General features: G+C 35.2%; 1 protein-coding gene across 3 annotated transcripts in view; it reads left to right on the forward strand.

Annotated features, from left to right (window-relative positions):
* ACER3 (alkaline ceramidase 3) overlaps window positions 1-15805 on the forward strand; it is a 191205-nt gene that overhangs the window by 124596 nt on the left and 50804 nt on the right. For all 3 annotated transcript variants that reach the window (XM_030835995.2, XM_060303749.1, XM_030835998.2), the window contains one exon: window positions 1559-1594. In XM_030835995.2, coding sequence (XP_030691855.1) covers window positions 1559-1594 — 36 coding nt within the window. The remainder of the gene's footprint in view (window positions 1-1558; window positions 1595-15805) is intronic.

Genomic DNA, 15805 nt, shown 5'->3' on the forward strand with positions numbered 1-15805 from the left:
TGTGGTGAGGGAACTTCCTCCAGGAATAAGAAGTTCTATAGACAAATGATAAAATTACGTAAAATTTATGAGATCAGCACTACATTAAATGAGGCTGTAGAGATACGTAAGAATCGTTCTTTCTGTCAAGAAGATTATTGCCTTGTAGGGGAGAGAAACAAACTAATAAATGCCGTAAAGTTTATGTATGGACAGTCAGGTAAAGAGGATGAGTGATGGATTCTGCTTAGCAGAGAAGGAGTCAGAAAAGATTTCAAGAAAGAGGTATAGTTTGAGCTGAATCTGGAAACATGAGTGTTTACCAGCAGGGGGTAATTTCTGAACAAAGTAAAGCACAGCATGTTTAAAGATACAGAAGCATGAAACTAGCATATTTGTTGGAGCCTAGGATGAGAAAGAGACAAGAGGAGAGGAATAAGACTAAGCAGAAAGGCCGGAGCAAGATTATGGAAGACTTTGAAATTTGGACTTTGTCTTGCATGTGATGGGAGTCATTTCAGGGTTATGATTTAAATTTTGACTCCTCTCTACCATGTCATTTTAAAGGTGTACTGGTTTTCGTTTTTTTAATTAATTAATACATTTTGGGCTGCATTGGGTTTTCGCTGCTGCGCGCGGACCCCTCACTGCAGTGCCCCTCCCGCTGCGGAGCACAGGCTCCAGGCGCAGGGGTCCCAGCAGCTGTGGCTCACGGACTGTAGAACAGGCTCAGCAGCTGTGGCACTCTGGCCCAGCTGCTCCACGGCATGGGGGATCCTCCCAGACCCCAGCTTGAACCCATGTCTCCTGCACTGGCAGGCGGACTCCCAACCACTGCGCCGCCAGGGAAGTCCCTAAAGGTGTACTCTTATAGGGCAATAAATGCATGCAGTAAAGAGGCATTGAACTTAATCACCCACATGACACTGGAGCCTAAAACTAGGGTTTGTGTAACTTTCATGTATTTAGGTGAATGAATTAGAGGTTTTCAGAAGCAGAAGAAAGGACAAGAAATTTGTTTTAAATGTTTTCACCTATTAGCACGTATTATGCGCTAAACACTTACACGTATTTTGGCTTATTATTACTCACCACTATTATTCCCATTATCCAGATAAGGAAAAATGAGTCTTTTGGTTAAGTGACTTGCTCAGGCATGTAGCAAGTAAGTGGCAGTTTAAAATTTAGCTCCTGTCTCCAAGTCCAGCATTCTTGGTGCTGTAGAATAGATCTGCTGCAGGGATTGTCAGCATAACTTCTTCAGCCCTCATGAGTTATCCACGCATCTCTGCCTCTCCTTGATGCTGATGCAGAGGCCAAGAGGCCAGAGTAATCCACAACAGCTTTGAAACATTTAGTTTACCATGATGTAATGAGCACTGGGGCACACCTACCTGTAGGTAACAGCCCTTTTGTGGCATGCCACCTAATCTGATTGGTTTTATATGGCTGGAGTCAGATCTAAGAAGCAAGACTAGGGAAGCAGGAGATGTTTGAGATTTGCAGAGTAGCAGGAATAGGTTTTCTTTCCCCTTTGTAATGCACTTCATTTACATGTATTTCTTTTAATATTTTTCAGGTTTACCTTAAGGTAAAGGAGCCTGTATTCCATCAGGTAATTTTTAAAAATTATTACACATTTTATTATTTAACACTGCCTTGTGTTTTCCTTTTCTAGTAAATTATATGCATATACAACTTCTGTAAATGAAATGGTAGATGTTTTAGGAAAGAACAGTGTTTAAAACAGAGATTACAAACAAGTTCCTGCAGAAGCACATGTAAGCAAAATAGGAATATACCAAGAATAGTCAATGCCCAGGCCGCACTGGCTATTGGTAGATAGTCGTGCAGGTGCAACGTTGCTCTTATAAGCAGAAAAAAAAACCAGGAAGCATTATACACATGCACGTGTAAACAGTCTTTTTTATGACATTATTTTCTAGAAAAGATAAGGGGAAAATACTCAAGGAATGTTCAATCTAACATATTTTAAGTAGTTTTTTGAGGTGGACGGTTATTTATATTGAGGGAAACAAACATAGGAAACTTTGGTATGAGAAATAATAACTTAAGTGCATCCTAGAATGAAACCAGAGTAAAATGAAGTATCAGACCCTAAATAAAAAGAGCTATTATTTATTGAGTGCTATGATGTGCCTGGTCACTATGCTTATTACTACATAGACCCTAATCTCCCCAGCAGTCCTACAAAATATGAATTACTGTCTATATTTTAAGGGAAATGAGCTCAGAGATACTAGGTAATTTGTCCCAGAGTTACACAGTTATTAAGGGACAGAGCCAGGGCTGTAACTAGATTTGTTTGACCCCTGTCATCCTTCTTTTAACAAAGTGGGTAGATAGATAGATAGATAGATAGATAGATAGATATGATAGATATGATAGGTAGATAGATAAAGTATAAATATATAAGCATGCAAACAGGCACATTTCAGGAGGATTAGAGGCCTTGTACTTTTAGAATATTTTGTGCTTACATAAAAAGGTAAATGTTCCTATAATCTTTTAAACTTAAACTAGACAATATCACCTGAAATCTGTTTCTTGAAGAAATAAATTCCAAATCCACGTTATTGTGCCTTGCTTTTTTCCATAGGCCAGCTGAAAGTTGATGTACTAACGTAGATATTATGGGGGGTGGGGCATCCTCACTTTCCTGTTTATTATAGCTTGAAGTGATGTCATTATATATTTACCCCTTTATTAGAAATATTTATTGACACTGTAAAAAATGAAGTTTATTTACGTGAAGAATACTTCAGTTTTTATAAACTTCTTATTTGCCTTTATAAGAAGAAAAATAATAACCACAAAAGAACAAAATTTGGAAATTTTGAGTTAAGTTTTCTAAGTTTATTACCATTCAGTTTTCTGTTTTGTGTTTTTGACTTATTTGACACTGTGTTTATGTAATAAAAGGAACAAACTATTCATATAACATTTCATGCTGCGATTTCCATGTGTTTTTCCAGTAATAAGTATTTTCTTCCCTGTGTATACTTAGATATCTGTATGGTTGGAAGGTAGGCAGGATGAAAACTTATAGCTATGGCTTATATCCTAGGCTTAGAGATTAAAAATCAGGATAGGGAAGTGAAGAAGTAAAGGAATGCTAGGGTGAAGTAGATAAGCAATCTGAAGGTAAGACATTCATTCATCAGGTGTACTTTCTCATTACCAAATTCTAAGCTGGAATTTGGAAATAAAGAGGCAGTAGAGCACAGACTTTTAAGATCCAAAGTGAGGCAGACCTGGATTCAAACTAGTCTCTCTGCTTATTCACAGTATACTCTGGATAAGTTACTTAACTTCTTTGAGCTTTGGTTTCCTCGTTATTCAGCAAGCACTTTTTAAGTGCCTTCAGTATGCCCAGTGCTGTACTAGGCACAGGAGATGTACAAGTGAGTGAAATAATGAGGTCTCTTGCTCTTTTAGAGCTCATAGACCGCATCTCTGAAGTCGGTATAATAATCTCCTATAGTTGTCTGAGTATTAAATGAAATAATGCATTTAATCCTTAGCACATAGTAAAACACTCAGTAAATGTTAACTCATATTAATATACTAAAGCACATAAGACATGGCTGCTGGTCTCAGAGAACTCACTATCTGGTCAGGAAGATTGACTTGTAAAAACGTATTTGTAGTATATACGTTTTGTAACAAACATGTAAAAGTAGTACTAATGTAGGCAAGGGCACAGTCTGTTTAGATGACTCAAAATAGGATTACAAAATACACCTAGTGCATGTAGCTAAACTATTACTTACTCTAGTACTGAAGAACAAGTTAAGAAAAATAGCCCACTAGTTTGATACAATAGTATTCCTCGCTGCTTTGTAAAGTTTTATTTAAAGAGACCTTTGCTTCAAATGTCTAATCTAATCCTATGCTGGTCTGTAAAGTAATTAGAATTGATACTTTCTATTGATATTTATACTTAAGGCTTAAAAAAAAAATCTTTCCCTAATTATTTTCTGGGTATCATTCTTAAGAAAAGAGAACTTCTTTTTCTGAGAATCTTCTAATTGTCAAAGTTTGGAGTATTACTTTCAGTTCTTTCAGGTAACTTGATATTTTTATGTGTAGAAACTTAGAAAAATTGTTTTAGAATTTGTAAGTAGAAAATTGTTTTGAAATTTGTGACAAGATTTACAATATTTTTCAAGATCTTAAAAATAATGGAAAAGGAAGGAAAAGCAGTGTGGTCTAATCTAAAGGAGCTCTGATTAAGACTGGAATCTTGATTTCTTACCACTTTGATTTCTTGAAGTTCAGAATCTCTATTTCTTGCCATTTTGTTATCCACCAACGAATTTCTTGCTGTACCTATTCTTCAGTATCTTCATCTGTAAAATGTTCAAAACAAGGAAAGGTACTATTTCACAAGGATTATATAAAAATAATTAAGGTAATGCAAAGCACAAGGCAATAAACATACTAACACTGTGTGATACTAAAAGTACTTAGTAAGATGTGCATAAATTTCTGCCTATGATGATCATGGAAAGCTTCTAAAAGGAGATATTTGAGTTGAGCTAGAGAGATAAGTAGCGATAGTACAATTAAAAGTATCTGTCACAACAAGGATGATTGTCTTACTAACCAGATTAGCTTCCCTGAGGGAGAATATACTGATAACAGTTCTACTTTACTGTATTAAATCCAAGGTGATCCAAATATCTCCCAAAGAGAGCCAAATGCCATTTATTCATTTTGATGGCCTTGCAAAGGATAATACTCAGATCACATAGCTGTCACATTCAATAGAAACACCAGCATATCTCAAGAAAACAAAAAGAAAAGCATACATGAGGATAGACTAAAAGAACATTTAAGAAGTTATTGAACCCTCTTAAAGTAGCTAATTGACAAATCAGTAGTTGAATATCTCAGATGAGATCTCATCTAATGTCTCAAAGAGTACTGTTGCTTAAAATCTTCTTGCCAAAGTAGATGTCTCTGAAAGATTCTTTCTAGACATGACGTAACAGTATTTTATTACTACCCCTTCTAATTTGACCTTCAAGGTTTGCAAGAAAGAACACTATGTAAACAATTTGAAAAACAGGAACTTGGGTAGATTTTTTAAAATTCTATTATGTTTCATTTGTGCCATTTTATTACAAATTAGGGTAGAAGGAAACTACTGTATAAGCACACTTGGAAAAGAAGATGACGCTTTTTAGTATCTACTATGTGCTAAATATTATATATTCTTTCATATAGTTTATATAGATTGACTCACTCATTATCTTACCAAACTATCAACAAACCTGTTTAGGAATTATCTTCATTTTATAGGTAAGGTAACTGAGAGTCAGAAGGGGTTAAGTAATTTGCCCAGTGTTTCTCAACTAGTTAGTGGCAGAACTGGAAATGGAAACCAGATCTTTTTTTTTCCCCCAAAGCCCATATTGCTTTTATGATATGATATGTCGTTATAGCAGATTACTTTGGGATCTAATTTATTGTCAGATGTTTTTCAAAAGAATGAAAAATACTATTTAGATTTTTTGTGCAATAATGAACTTGGAAAAATGTGAAGACTGAATATGTAAAACTTAGGTATAGCTGTGGTTTACTTTAAGTAAACTTCAATTCAGTTATCAATTCAAAAAACTGCCCGAAGTCAAATATAAGTGAAGTACTTTGGGAATAAAAAGAGATTAAGTAATTTTTATAGAAGGATTTCAGGAAGGCTTCACATAGGAAATGACATTTGAGCAGGATTTATTTGACCATGGAACCCTTTTTTATTGAATATTTCTTAATATCTCTCAGCACGGTGGTATTCTGGGGCACTGTTTGGGAAATCCTATGCTAAATACGAGATCCTGCAGAACATGAGAAGAGAAGGAAGGCTGGAACCAAACTGTGAATCACTGGCTGTCATGCTAGAGTTTGAAACTTACGATTTTGCCATTGACAGAGGCATAAGATTATAATATCTGTTTCAGATAATTCTGGCAGTTGTATGTAGGATGGATTAGAAGGCTGTATAGTTTGGGCAGAATTAAGATTTTTAACCAATTCTGAATATACCTACAAAAACTATGTTTTTACCAATAGACCACATTGCCTTATGAGACTTATGAAATTGTTTTATAGTTAAAAAGTAATATCTACATTTAGCTTATTACTATTTAAACTATCCTCTACGTATGTAGGAAGCACCAACCTTTTAGCCTTATCATATGAGAATAAATTTATATATTAACTCCCAAAATAAAATGCCTCTTACATCCCTATTTTGACTATGATTATAGAAATATGAAACCATAGTCACCTAGTTCAGTCCCTTCATTTTACAAATGGGAGTCCAAGGCTAAGATAAATGAAGTGACTTATTCAAAGTCATGTACTGAGGCAGTAATGAGGTGGTAGAAAAATCTAGAATCCCCCAACTGCAGCCCTTGGCTTTTTCTGTTAGAGGTTCTCTTTACTATGTTTGGGCAATTGAATGAGTCCATTACAAACTTCAAATGCCGAAATCCCATTACCTATTAGCACCATAGGTTCCCACTCATTGGGGCTTTATCCACAAATCCCTACCTGATCTCCCACCCTAATAAACTGTTCGTGACCACAGGTGAGCTGAGTGCCTTTCTCCTAGAGTGAAAGACTTGAGCTCCCTCTGCGCATTCAATGTGAAGCTAATAATTATTCTAGCGGGTTAGTATGGAATTCTTTCTTCATCTTTTAAATGTCTTTTATTTTTAAACAATATCAAACTTACAGAAAAGCTGCAAGAACGATAAAAAGAACTTTTCCACCTGAACCACTTGAAAGTATACTGTCAACCTGTTGGAGCATGACGACTTATGATAGTGTCTATTAGACTTCTCCATTGTAAAGTTATTCTCTGTCCCTTCATAATTAATAAGAACTTTGTAGTAAAGTACTCTGAGACTTACGAAAATACTCTTAATTATTAAACTTTGAATTTATTTTTTATTTCTATGGACTCTCTCTTGTATTCCTATTTTATTCAGTGAGTTATGATGTTACTAACATGGTTTATTTTGGTGTAAAAATTGTCTCAGATTTGGCAAGTGGAGCACTTTCAGGCCGGTGTCTGTGTCCTTTTGACCTGTTCCCATCGTTCTTTGAATATCTCTTACTTTTTGGCACAAGAAGATGTTCTTGGCTCATCTTGTTCTTTCCCTGATCCAGGCCTGATCTCCATGGAGGCTTGGTTTCTTTGAGTGGAGAATGGAATTTAGAAACCAGATCCACGTACTAGATATGTGATTACATGTGTCTCTCCTTTATTAGACTGAACTCTTTGAGGTCAGGAATAGGGTGTCTTTTCATCTTTGAATGATGAATGAATGTCTCGTCCAATGGCTGTCATTCAGTCGGTGTTCAATAAGTATTGGATTGGCCAAAAAGTTTGTTCGGGTTTGTCTGTGAAATCTTACGAACAAACCCGAACGAACATATTGGCCAACCCAATACTTGCTAGAAAATAAACTGGTCAGTTATTTGAAACTCCTCTCCATGTTTTGGCTTAATCCAAGGAATAGACCATAAGGAACGAGTCTATTCCTTAGTGGAGAATGTTAGCTCTGAAGAAATATTGTAAGTCAGTCTCCCTCATTATCAAAATAATTATTGTATATCTACAGTTTCCATGGTCCCACACTACAGCCGCATCCCACTTAATTTGCCCTCTTTACCTCTCTGTTTCATCTATCTTCAGATCTTTCCACACAGGCATCTTAATGCCAAGTCACAGAACAAAAAATTGTTTTTCTACTTTGCTCAAGATACTTTTCTTTTTACTGATAAACAAAAACACAACATGCTTTTTTCCTAGGCTATAGGCTCCTTAAGGATAAATACCAGGTCTCAGTTTACACACAGCATATTTCTATGATGTTTAGCAGGGAGAAAACACTAATAATATTTTTATAGTCTTTGGCGTTTGAAGATCAAAAAAATTATTAAATATGGAAAGATATGAAAATTCCTTGTAAAAATATTTTTAGATGAAAATTGCAGGGAGTGTAAAAGTATGTATTCTATTATCTTTTTATTTAAAAAATGACTTATCTTAAAATATGCATAGAAAAAAGGTTATGTGGACACCTCTAGCTTCAAGAAAGCCTGGGAAATCAAGATTTTATAGCTGGACATATTGCCAGCCTAATAAAATCAGTCTTCTATAAAGACAGAGGCAAGAATAGATACTGAGTAGGCCACTAGCAGGGTCTGCTTCAGATTCCTAGGGGAGAATCAGAATGTATAGGGTCGAGGTGCTTGTGAAGAGAAGAAAATTCATTTGAAAAATCCCCATTGCACTTCCAGTGCATACATTCTTATCCAGCATTTGTTATGTTTAACATACTCCCTGAACAATCCATTTCTTTTGACTTCTCTATGCTGATGAGTCATAAATCTGTTAATTCAGCTCAGTTTTTTCTTCTAAGGTTTAGACCCAGATATCCAACTCCTGCTAGAGATCTCCACTTGGATATCTAACTGGCACCTCAAACTCGAAACATATCCAGAAATGAAGTCAACATTTTTATCCCCTGTCTTTCTTTTCATATTATTCTTTAACACAACAAACAATTTCACTATGCACCCAACTGCCTAAGTCATAAACCAGGCTATCATTGATTTTTCCCAACTTATACTAACTCACATATCAAATTAATTATCAGTCTAAGCCCTAAATATTTCCCTAATCTCTCCATTTTTCTCCTTTCCCAGTAACACTACCCTAGTTCAGGCCCCATGTCTCACCTAGGTCACTGCAATACTTTGTCAGTGGTCTGTTTTCCATCAGTCTTGCCTCCTCCTAATTCATTCTCCACCTAACATAACGGGGACATCTTTCTAATACATGAGTGATCATTTTGAGCTACTGCTGAAACTTTCATTCACTTTGCATTGTTCTTAGGATAAAGTCCAACTCCTTAACATGACTTGAAAAGCCAGACTTGACCTCTGCTTACCTTTCTGACTTCATTTTTCCCACTCTTCTCTCCAACAATATATTCTAGACAGCATTACTTTTTTCTAGTCCCCAGAATGTAAGCTATGACCATTACTGTCTTCCACCTTCTCTTAATGTTTGTTATTATTAATAATGCTTGTCCTATTAATACTTCAGTTATAAAATTAAACATTAAATCCTCCAAAAAGTCTTTTTTTCCTTCCAGTTTTGTTGAGACATAATTGACATACAGCACTGTATAAGTTTAAGGTGTACAGCATAATGATTTGACTTACATACAACATGAAACGATTACCACAGTAAATTTAGTGAACATCCATCATCTCATATAGATACAACATTAAAGAAATAAAAAAAAATGTTTTTTCCTTGTGACAAGAACTCTTAGGATTTACTGTCTTACCAACTTTTATATATAACGTATAGCAGTGTTAATTATATTTCTCATGTTGTACATTACATCCCTAGTCCATGGAAGTCTTTCTGATCTGCATACGTTTGGATTAGGTGGCCTTCCTATGTGCTTAGAAAATACTCTGTTCAGTCCCTGTCAGAGTTAAAATACTACATTTTAACTGCCTGGTTACTTATACCTCTCTTTACTAGATTGTAATTGCAGTGAGGGCAGGGATCGTGCCTTTCTTGTTCACGATTATAGCAGCATGGCTGCAATTATTGATTCAGGTGGGCAATCAGTCTCTAATAGGCTTTCATCTAATACTGTGTTTACTTAGCTTTATTGTAGAATACTAGGTCGAGGATACAGCAAGTGTAATGTTTTCATCTCATCGGGAGATTCAGCGCTATCCTTATACACAGCCTCTTTTGCCCTCTCATCCACATAAGTTCTGTACATCTGCCAGGGATGAGAGCTAAGTGTAGTGGAAGTCACTGTAACATGCAGAAGCTACAGCCCCTTTTTATTTCTTTTTTTTTTTCCCCTACCATTCTTTATAATAGGCATCTTTTATACTGTTCTAATGCAGGCCCCAAGAAGCAGACACAACATTCCCCATTTATCTTAACTGTTGTATTCAAGGCTGGAAGACTTGAGGTCATACGCAGCCAGGCCTACATCATCCCAGGCTGGATATTAGTTAACCCTTTACTCAGACTATGATGTCCCCAGGGTCTAGTACAATGCTCAATACATATTTCTTGGATTCCATTTAATAGAGAGACCACAAATAGTAGGCAGGAGTCATAGCAGGGCCTTATAAGAGTGTCCACCTAAAACATCAGGGTATAGAAAGGTTGAAAGTGAAAGTATGGAAAAATATATATACCATGCAAACACTAAGCAAAAGAAATATGGTATAGTTATTTTAATATCATACAAAATAAACTTTAAGGGGAAAGTATGTCTATTGATAGAGAAGGATTACTTTGTAGTATTAAAAATATTCAATTCAGAAAATTGTATTAATTTAAAACTTGTATGTACCTTTAATATATATAATACCTCAACATATATAATGAAAAAAAGACTGAACTAGAAGAAAAAATAGAAAAATCTATAATCTTTGGGGATTTTAATATACAACTCTCAGTAACTCAAGAAGATATAGAAGATTTAAACTGCTTGATTAAAAAACTTGAGCTATAGGGCAAATGTAAAATACTACACCCAACAATTGCAGAAACACTTTGTTTTTCCACATTTACAAAAATTGACCATATACTTGCTCATACTGTAAGTCTTAACAAATTTCAAAGGACTGTAATCAGAATATAATTTCTGACTGTAATGCAATTACGTTAGAATTTAAGTAATATAATTTTAAATAATATAGATCAAAGAAATATAGAAATTTCCAGTCATAGAAATTGGAAAATATTTTGAATTGAATCAATGAAAATAAATACATGTTAAAACTTGGGGGACCTTCTGGTGGTCCAGTGGGTAAGACTCCATGCTTCCAATGCAGGGGGTCCGGGTTTGATCCCTGGTCAGGGAACTAGAACCCGCATGCATGCCGCAACTAAGAGTCCACATGCCGCAACTAAGAAGTCCGCATGCCACAACTAAAGATGCCGCACACCTCAACGAAGATCCCATGTGCAGCAACCAAGACCCAGAGCAGCCAAAATAAATAAATATATATATATATGTATATAAAAGAATAGCCACATTAAAAAATGTAGCTATTGGATTCAGCAAAATTCATATGTGGAGGGAAATATCTAGCCTTAAAATGTGTGTACCAGGAAAAAAAGGCTAAAAAAGGAAACATATAGCATATATTTCAAGAAGTGAAAGATAAAACCAAAAAGGAATACAATAGAAAACAAATATACTATGGGGAGAATCAGCAAAGCCAAAAGTTGCTGCTTTAAACAGACAAGTAAAATTAACATACTCTTGGTGAATTTGATCAAGAGAGGAAAAGGCAAGCACAAACAATATCAGATATGAAGGGACTTCCATGGTGGTCCAGTGGTTAAGAACCCGTCTTGCAGTGATGGGGATGCCAGTTTGATCCCTGGTCGGGGAACTAAGATCCCACATGCCATGGGGCAACTAAGCCTGCGCACCACAACTACTGAGGCCTTGCATCACAGCTAGAGAGCACGCGTGCCACAACTAATCAGCCCATGTGCTCTGCAGCCCGCGCACCACAACTAGAGAGGCTGTGCACCTCAACTAATGAGCCCGCGCACTGTGAGATCTCACATGCCACAGCTAGCGAGCTCGTGCGTCACAATGAAAGATCCCACGTGCCGCAACTAAGACCTGACGCAGCCAAAAAATAAATAAATATTAAAAAAAGAAGAAATGAAAAAGTGATATCACATCAAGCCCTGGCGACATTAAAAAGTTAATTGAATATTATGAACAACTTTATGCCAATAAATTTACATTTTTCATTTTTATTTTTTTAAATGGACAAATTCCTAAAGAAAGTATAACCTGTAGAAACTTACAGAGAATACAAAACCTGAATTGTCCTATAACAATGAAAAGTGGTTCAATAAGTAGTCAGAAATTTGTGTGCAAATATGACTTTGCTAGAATGTTTACCACACATTAAAAGAAGAAATAATTCCAGTCTTACACAGATTCTCATAGTGAATCGAACAAAAAGAAGAGATACTCTCCAACTCATGTATGAGGCAAGCAAAACTTTAATACCAGTAAGGAGAGTTTGAAAGAGTTAAAATAACAGGCAGAAGTCCTAGGCAAAATATTTCCAAACCAAATCAGCCAATATAAACAAAAATAGGATAAAGCATCATGACTAAATTAGATATATCCCAGGAGTATCAAGTTGGTTAGACTATTAATCAGTATTAGAAAATTATATTAAAAGATTAAAGGATAAAAATTATATGATTATCTCAAGAGATACAGAAAAAGTATTTGATAAAATATATTAATTCATGATTTTTAAAAACTCTTAGCAAACTAGAAATAAAAGAGGGCTTCTTAATCTGATAAAGATTATTTTAAAAAAAATTTTTTTCATCCTACACTCAATGTAACACTTAGTGATGAACCATTGAAAGCTTTCTCTTTGAGACTGAGCATGAGATAGCAGTACTTGTTATCACCAGTTCTATTCATATTGTACTGGAGGACCAGGCCCACTCAGTTAAGCAAGAAAAAGAAATTAAAATTATTGAATTAAAAAGGGTGAGACAAAACTGTAAATATTCACAAGTGATATACAAATGTATATAGGGAAAACCTAAAGACTCTATACAAATAAATTATTAGAAGAGATTTTAAAAGGTAAAGTCACATTATATAAAAGCAGTTTGCAAAAAATGGTTGTATTTATATATAATAGCATCAAACAGGTAGAAAATGACATTTAAAAATTACTACTTATGATAATCATCTAAAAATATTTATGAAGTACCTAGGAGTAAATCTAGCATAAATGTCTAAGACCTATATATGGAAGAAATTATAAAACACATTTACAGACATTAAAGAATATATAAATGAATAAATAGCTATACCATTATTACAAGACACAGACAACACTAATTTAATCTTAAAATTAAGAATTTACGGTCATAAAAAGACACCATAAAGAGAGTGAACATATAACACTATAGAGTGGAATAAGATATTCGCAACACGTATAATCAAGCAAAGACTAGTATATGAAAAGACCTACAAACCAATAAAAAAAGTAGGAGACCCAGTAGAAAAATGGATGAGACCTTTCACAAAAGATTATATCCAAATGGCCGATAAACATACGAAGTGGTATTCAATCTATATTAGTCATCATGGAAATGAAAATTGAAAACACAATGAAATACCACTACATACTCAACAGAATGGCTAAAATAAAAAAGACTTTATAGTACCGAGGGCTGACTAGCAAGGCTATTAAGCAACACTCATACACTGCACATGGGAGTGTTAATCAGTATAACCACCTTCGAAAAGAGTTTGTAAAAACTACTAAACTTGAGTTTATGCATACGCTATGATCCAGCAGCTTGGCTCCTAGGCATATGCCCAGTAGAAATCCCTGAACGTGTACACCAAAAATTACATACACACACACACACACACACACACACACATTTTTTAACATCTTTATTGGAGTATAATTGCTTTACAATGTTGTGTTAGTTTCTGCTGTATAACAAAGTGAATCAGCTATATGTATACATATATCCCCATAGCCCCTCCCTCTTGCATCTCCCTCCCACCCTCCCTATCCCACCTCTCTAGGTGGTCACAAAGCACCGAGCTGATCTCCCCATGTGATGCAGCTGCTCCCCACTAGCTATCTATTTTACATTTAGTAGTGTATATATATCAATGCTACTCTCTCACTTTGTCCCAGCTTACCCTTCCCCCTCCCCATGTCCTCAAGTCCGTTCTCTACGTCTGCATCTTTATTCCTGTCCTGCCCCAGGTTCATCAGAACCATTGGTTTTTTTAGATTCCATATATATGTGTTAGCATACGGTATTTGTTTTCCTCTTTCTGACTTACTTCACTGTATGACAGACTCTAGGTCCATCCATCTCACTACAAATAACTCAATTTTGTTTCTTTTTATGGCTGAGTAATATTTCATTGTATATGTGTGCCACATCTTCTTTATCCATTCATCTGTCGATGGACACTTAGGTTGTTTCCATGTCCTGGCTATTGTAAATAGTGTTGCAGTGAATATTGTGGTATATGACTTTTTGAATTATGGTTTTCTCAGGGTATATGCCCAGTAGTGGGATTGCTGGGTCATGCGGTAATTCTATTTTTAGCTTTTTAAGGAACCTCCATTCTGTCCTCCATAGTGGCTGTATCAATTTACATTCCCATCAGCAGTGCAAAAGGGTTCCCTTTTCTCCACCCCCTCTCCAGCATTTATTGTTTGTAGATTTCTTGATGATGGCCATTCTGACCCGTGTGAGGTGACACCTCATTGTGGTTTTGATTTGCTTTTCTCTAATGATGAGTAATGTTGGGCATCCTTTCAGTTGAAAGACTGGTGCCTTTCAACCTGTATATCTTCTTTGGAGAAACGTCTGTTTAGATCTTCTGCTCATTTTTGGATTAGGTTTTTTGTTTGTTCGATATTGAGCTTCATGGGCTGCTTGTATCTTTTGGGGATTAATCCTTTGTCCGTTGCTTCATTTGCAAATATTTTCTCCCATTCTGAGGGTTGTCTTTTCATCTTGTTTATGGTTTCCTTTGCCATGCAAAAGTTTTTAAGTTTCATTAGGTCCCATTTGTTTATTTTTGTTTTTATTTCCATTACTCTAGGAACTGTGTCAAAAAGGATCTTGCTGTGATTTATGTCAAAGAGTGTTCTTCCTATGTTATATATGTTTATAGCAGGATTATTATAAATAGCTAAAACTTAGACCCCAATGTCCATGAGCAGTAGAATGGATATATAAAATATACATATTTAAATAATGGAATATTAGATAGCAGTGAACACTGATATACCACAGCTCGTATAACAAGTTGAATGAGGCTCACAAACACAATACTGAGTAAAAGAAGCTTGACACAAGTTTATAAAACAGTTCCATTTATATTGAGGTTCAAAACAGGCAAAACTGAACTCTAATGTGAGAAGTCAGCATAGTGGTAACCCTCGGGGTAGAGAAGGGTATAGAACTTGAGAGTGGTATGAAGTTGATTTATGGTATTCTGCCAAAGTTCAGTTTTCTGACCTACGAAGTCAAAAATTGCAAAGATATTTGTTTTGTGATAATCCTCAAACAGTGTTTATGTTTTGAGCACTTTGTGTGTATGTGTTATATTTTAATTTTAAAAGTTTTTTAAAGTTGAAACAGGAACAAGTAAGTAAGAAAATGACAGACAACCGAATAAAAAAATAGGTTTGAACAATAGCAGATATCAATTGGCCAGTGAACATAACATACAGTGTTCAACCTGTAATCGGAGAAATACATATTAAAAACCACATAGACTGACAAAAATTTAGAAGTCTGACAATATCATGTTTTGAGTATGTGGCATAAAAGAAACAGTCAGAATACACATTGGTTGTAGTAAAGGTTGGTATAACCACTTTGGAAAACAGTTTGACATTTTTAGTAATTTTGATAATAATATACCCTCTGACCCAGCAGTTACATTCCTAGGTACATACCCTGGAGAAACTTCTGTATGTGTGTATTAGAATATATGCGTAAAAATGTTCATAGAAGTGAAAACTGGAAATAACCTCAAAATGTCCATCAACACAAGAATTCGTAAACAAATTGTGGTATTTGTTTATGTGATATCAAAAATGAATGAACTATGGCTACATATACAACATAATTGAATTCTAAAAGAAAACAAAAACAAATGTATGTAACATTATTCTATTGTAAATTAAAATT

The sequence above is a fragment of the Globicephala melas genome, chromosome 8, assembly GCF_963455315.2.
Source record: "Globicephala melas chromosome 8, mGloMel1.2, whole genome shotgun sequence".
In the NCBI taxonomy this organism is placed as follows: Eukaryota; Metazoa; Chordata; class Mammalia; order Artiodactyla; family Delphinidae; genus Globicephala; species Globicephala melas.